This window comes from Lactuca saligna, chromosome 2 (assembly GCF_052625555.1).
Source record: "Lactuca saligna cultivar CGN05327 chromosome 2, ASM5262555v1, whole genome shotgun sequence".
In the NCBI taxonomy this organism is placed as follows: domain Eukaryota; kingdom Viridiplantae; phylum Streptophyta; class Magnoliopsida; order Asterales; family Asteraceae; genus Lactuca; species Lactuca saligna.
Window position 1 is genome coordinate 34,571,508 of NC_136418.1, and position 6,244 is coordinate 34,577,751.

The 6,244-nt window shown below is 33.8% G+C and overlaps 1 protein-coding gene across 1 annotated transcript; it reads left to right on the plus strand.

Moving 5' to 3' along the window:
• The first annotated feature begins 298 nt into the window (after positions 1–298).
• LOC145030855 (putative 2-oxoglutarate-dependent dioxygenase SLC1) lies at positions 299–3,598 on the plus strand. The gene is made up of 4 exons (XM_078979288.1): positions 299–656; positions 830–1,071; positions 2,587–2,989; positions 3,124–3,598. The coding sequence occupies exons 1-4, from the start codon at positions 369–371 to the stop codon at positions 3,379–3,381; spliced, it is 1,191 nt and encodes a 396-aa protein (XP_078835414.1). The 5' UTR covers positions 299–368; the 3' UTR covers positions 3,382–3,598.
• Positions 3,599–6,244: the final 2,646 nt, after the last annotated feature.

Consider the following 6,244-nt stretch of genomic DNA (forward strand, 5'->3'; position numbering starts at 1 on the left):
AGATAAATAATAAATGTAAACATAAATATTGTTTACCAAAATAACTAGTTTTCTAATTAGTACAAAATCAGAAATCTTTCAAAAAAGTTCACTCTCTTTTAGGTTTACTTAACATTACGGGTCAATAACGTGGACCATTATGTGGCTGTAGCATAAAGCATTAAACTTTACTATCGTATTATCCTTAAAAAAATATTTTTTCCACACATCACCCCACCGGCCCACCCTACCCCCTCTGAACTCAAAAATAGTATAAAATATGCCGATCGCCCCTCTTTTATTCATTGTACCATTCTCATTCTCTGAACTTCTTTCCTTTAATAAACGAACAAACTCTCTCACACAAACGCATACCAGTTACAAGGTTCATGGTGATGTTTCAAGAAATGTCACCGAGGGATGACAAAAGTGAGAGCATAAAGGGACAAGAACACAACAAAGGAGTGAAGCACTTGTGTGAAATGGGAATCACAAAAGTTCCCAAAAAGTATATCCTCCCTACTCTTGAACGTCCCGACAACTCTATAACTACTGAACTCCATGACGTCACAAATCTGCAGCTACCCGTCATTGATTTCGCGGAGTTGCATGGCGCAAACCATGAGCAAGTCATTACATCATTGGCTCATGCTTGCCAGAATTACGGGTTCTTCCAGGTTAGTCTATTTATCCATGAACATGACTCTATTTTACTCAACCAACAACTAATTAAGACCACGATGTGGTGTATATAGTGCACCCTATAACATATGTTCTAAGGCCCTAAGTTGTGTTTTTGTTTTAGTGTGTCTTAGTTATTGAATGTTAATATTATGTATACATATTGTAGGTTATAAACCATGGGATTTCAAGTAATGTTATAGATGAGATGATAGATGTGGGTAGAAGATTCTTTGAGCTCCCATTGAAGGAGAGAGAGAAGTATATGTCTACAGACGTTCATTCTCTTGTTCGATATGGAACCAGTTTCAACCAGATGAAAGATGGCGTTTTATGTTGGAGAGACTTTTTGAAATTGGTTTGCACTACTGAGGCTCATTCTCAGTGGCCTTCTTCTCCTTTGGATTTTAGGTAAATTCATAACTACCTATCTTAGCTTTCGTTCTTGTGAGGACACTTTATAAACAGTTCTTGAGTGTATGTGCATCCACCCACAACGCATAGACTCACAAAAACCCTAATAATGGCTTGTTGTTTTAGTTTGAATGTTTTTTAAATTGTTTTTTTTATTGAGTTTTAAACCTTGAATTTTCATAAGGGTATGTAAGTACATATATAGATAAACCTAGATTCACAAAAAAAAAACCCTAATAATGGCTTGTTCTTTTAGTTGGAATATTCTTTAAATTATTTTTGATTGCGTTTTAAACCTTGAATTTCCATAAGGGTCTGTAATTAACAATCCCCATTTAGAATATGAGTTTTTTAGTAGTTTTTTTCATGTGAAAAACATTTGAAAATTGAAATTTTTTTAAGGAGCATTTTCAAACTAATTTTTTTTTTCAACGAGTTGTTAATTAACAAGTTATTGTCATGAAAGATTTAAATGATTTTATGGTTCAAATCAATTGTAAACACACAATTTATTGTATATCCAGCAAAAGAAGCAACTAAAAAAGCTCTACGATATATAATAGAGATAAAATAAGAAAAAGATCTCTTATTATTTGTGGATTCTACTAAATAAGAAAATTGAAAACACCTTACCATTGATATTGATAAGCTAGTTTAGTTGATGTGACAAACAGTCTAACAAGACGACTAGTGAGACGCGTCAAAAACTTAGCGGCTTGACGCTTATTTTTGTCAAATTTGGCTTTAAAAAAATCAACTCCAAATATCTAAAAAGGCATTTGAAACCATAAAAAATAGTTGATTCTTGTTCTTATTAGCTGTGTTTTTGTGACATCAAATCTAATCCTTTATCCTTATTGACAAACTCAAGGCCTATACTTTTTTGTTACAAAAAGACACACATCTGTGAGCTGTATCCACAATAGCCACATCAGAATTGTGTCTTTAGTACGAGGACAATACATCATCGCTAAAAAAAATACCAAGGCTTTGACATTAAACATAATATATAAAGCAAAAACTATAATAATAAATTCTTATTACTTAGAAAACGACTGATTCCTTAATTAAAAAACATACAAAGGCTTTGACATTACACATAATATAATAATACTTTCGTTTAATTATACTTAAACACCTAATTAACTTACGTAGCAATAATAATAATAAATACTATTAATCAATATCATGTCTATCTTTTAATGATTTTAAATAATCAAATTGTTAAATTAGTTTTCATTCCGATTTAATTAAGCTATGGCTCAAGAAATGTGACACGACACGACTGTCAATCATTTTCTTCTTCATCATGATTTCTTCTCTTTTCCTCCCTCTTTCGGGAAAGACACTGATTACAAAAAATCAATACCTGAAACTTAGTATCCCAATTTATTTTCCTTCCGTTTTTTACTATATTGATGTAAACAAATCCAACTCAATTATGCATCTTGTACGTAAAACGTTGGATTTATTCTTAAAGTAAATGGTTAAGATTTTTACTTACTTGGATAGGGAAATGGGAGTAGAGTACGCAAGAGAGACAAAAATGTTGTTCCAATCGCTGATGGAAGCCATCTTAGAAAGCCTTGGATTGGAAGAAAAAAACACACACAACAAAACACCAAAAACCCATCAAGAATCCGGCAATAACAAACACAGCAGCAAAAGGGAAGAGAATTACGATAATATAATAAAAGACATTGGAGATGGAAGCCAGCTAATGGTGGTGAATTGCTATCCACCATGCCCTGAGCCTGAGCTTACGTTTGGAATGCCACCACACTCCGATTATGGATTCCTCACCCTTCTCCTCCAAGACGAGGTTGAAGGCCTTCAGATACTTCATAAAGATCATTGGGTCACCATTAAACCTCGTCCTCAATCTTTTGTTGTGAACATCGGTGATCACCTTGAGGTTTGTACTTTGTACATATTTCATTCCGATTATGTAGTTTTACCACTTCTTTAGAAAGAAGGGGTATGGACTTTTTAGATAGTCGTATTTGAAACTCATGGGTGCAAATTTTATGTTGGTTATGTAATTTGCAGATACTTAGCAATGGAAGATACAAGAGTGTGATGCATAGGGTACTAGCGAATTCCAAGAAATCAAGAATATCAGTGGCATCTTTGCATAGTTTAGCATTCACGGCAGTTATCAGACCATGGCCAATGCTAATCAATGATGAAAATCCAAAGCGATACAAGGATACTGATTTTGCAGATTTTGTTCAATACATTACGACTTGTGATTCTAAACATAAAAATTTTCTAGAGTCTAGGAAATTAACTCACATTTATACCTAATGAAAGTCTCAACAAAAATTAATTAGTGAAATATTCACTATATCGAAAACAGTTATGAAGTTATGAAGTTATTGCGTGTTTGTAAAACCTTAGGAAGCTAGATGAGAGTCTGTCAAGTTTTGTGGACTAGGTAGGGTAAAAGTTCTTAGGAACACCTGTACATTGTTAAAGAAAACTACTGAAGGTTCGTAAATGGACAGATGGAAACATTCACATATTGTGTCAAGTCATAATTTGAAGAATATGTGTTAAAAGTTGTGTTTTTTTATCCTATCTTGCTTGTAGAAAAGAAGGATCATGCATGGTTTACGTGTTAAAACTGCAGATAAATCATTTTCATGTATATATGTAACGATCCCTAGGTTTAATCTATCATGCCCAAGATAATTAAATCATGCCCCCGTAATGTTAAGATATATAAAAAATAGTTTTGAGCAACATAAATGAAATATAACAACTAAAGAACAAAAAAGCTAGCAAATAATTAGCAATTAAATATGTTATTTAGAATATGTAATATTTCGCTTTTATCTATATAGTTTTATAGGCATACCCACTTTGGTTCCAACCATTAGGAAAGGTTGATATTGATAGAGAAACAAATATAATGGGTAAACAAGTACAAATTAGTGTCCCACTTGACTTTTCCAACTTCGAACATAAATTAAAGTATTCTGTTTTACAGTAGAAGTAATATTAGTTTGTAAAAACCTTATTTTCATTTGGATGCAAATATAGTCTCGAAGTTTAAAGCTTTGTTCATGTAAATAAAAACATTGATATGATTTCTAGTAGATGATTTTAAGAAATCTTATAATTATGATCATTGGAATAGTTTTTTTATTGGAAAACAAATATATAGAAAAAAAAAGTCTGCAGCAAACTTGACAAAGATACAACGAGTTAAAGATTAAAGGGTAGCATATCAATTACTCAAAATATCAAAATATACAGAAACATTAAAGTGCCAAATAGAGAACATCAATTTGACAGTTAACAAGTGTAGCAGGTTAGGTAGTCAAATCTTCAATGGACCAAGGGCATAATGGTCAAAACTCCAAATTTACAACTTCTGCAAAGCACAAGAACTTACAGGAACCTCGTTAGAAATCTGAATTATCAAGGGGCAAAATAAGTCATCTTTTCAAGAAAATTTCCCAGCAGCATTCATATAAAATACAATATTATCAGGTGGAAAAAGGTCATTAAAAAACCTTTGTCATTCCACCAAAAAAAAAAGAAGGCAACAGCTAGCACCACCAACAAAGAAGCGAAAATAGACCACGAGTAGTGAAGGGAAAAAAGATCAAATAACCCAAACTTCAAACTTCCAAATTAGAGAGATCAATGCAACTAAGGGCAAAATTGCCCAATAAAAACCAGCAAAAGTCCTTTAAATCCATCGATGATAGCAAGTATGAGCGATAACGACAGTCTGATTGCTTACAATAGTCATGTCTCCTCGTTTCCTTAACTGGCGTGAAGCAGGTTCATCTCCTCATCTTCTGATGTTTGAAATTAGCGTTGTGTGCTACTTTTCTTAGGCTATATGGTGTGGCTGACCGCGGTTTGTGCCACCTGGATCGCGCACACTGCCCCCAGACCCCGGTCTTGCGTGGTTTTAGCCGCAGTGCAATCCTTTAGTGTCGTGTTTGGTGATTGGTTGATGGGTGTATTGACCGTTGAATGGGTTGTTGCGTAATTATTTTTTTTCTTTTTTTCTTTTTCTTTCCTAAATATATACATATTAACTTCATTTGTTTTTCAAAACTCAATCACTTCCCTCTCTCAAAAAACTTTTAAAAAAAATCACTATTCTCTCAAAAATGTCATCTTCTGAAAAATTTCAGACTATTTTTGATACCGTTATTACGTGTGTTCAAATGGCAGAAAAAACATACAACGTTGTATGTAACGTCGCAGCAGCAAGTTCTCAACGGAGAACACGAAGATATATTTGCAGAAATCGTGAAGAAGCCAACCAACGTTAGGTGCAAGACTATTTTGCAGAGAATGCCACTTATCAAGGGTATTATTTTCGTAGGCGCTTCAGAATGCTCAAAGGTTTATACAAACTTATTGTAACAACCCGAAATTTCCATATCATTTACTGTAACTCCTTTGTAGTACAATTCGCGCAACCGATCGTCGTTCCGATTTCGATTTCTAATCTTCCGTTTAATTAAGTCATTATTTAGTACAAATTTAAAATGACTTAATGGGTGTCTTAATACATTTAGAAATCATTTTAACACCTAACTCTAGTGATCGGAATATTACTAGAAATTACCGTGTCGGGTTACGGTAACTCAATCGGGTACGACCAAAAGCCTCATCTAACACCGGTATCGGTTAGAATTCCACCGTGTCCAAAACTTAAACACTATATAAACGTGTTTAAGACTTCATTTGAAGCCTTTGGCCAATTTCTCACTAAACTCTTACAACCTCTCTCCTCAAGCTAGAATTAAGGTCCAAATCACAAGTTTAAGGCTTCAAATCTTTAAGGTAACCTCCCTAACATGTTATTCAACACCTTTAGCCTTCAAATTGATGAATTAATTGAGTTTTGGGACCAAGAACTTGAGTTTACGGCCAAGGAGCAAGCTTGGGCCGTAAACTCCATTAAATGGGGTTTTAAGCCCTTAAACTCCTTCCTAAACTCAATTGGACTTTAGATATGGCTATGGGACTTCAAGATATGGACTTAGAACATTTGAAACTTTGATTTTGAGCCATTTGAAGGAGTTTACGGCCAAGGCATAAGCTTAGGCCGTAAACTCATGTAAAAGGGGTTTATCATGCCCTAAAACCCTTCTAAATCACTTCTATGGCTTAGATATGAATTATAAGACCTTGGTTT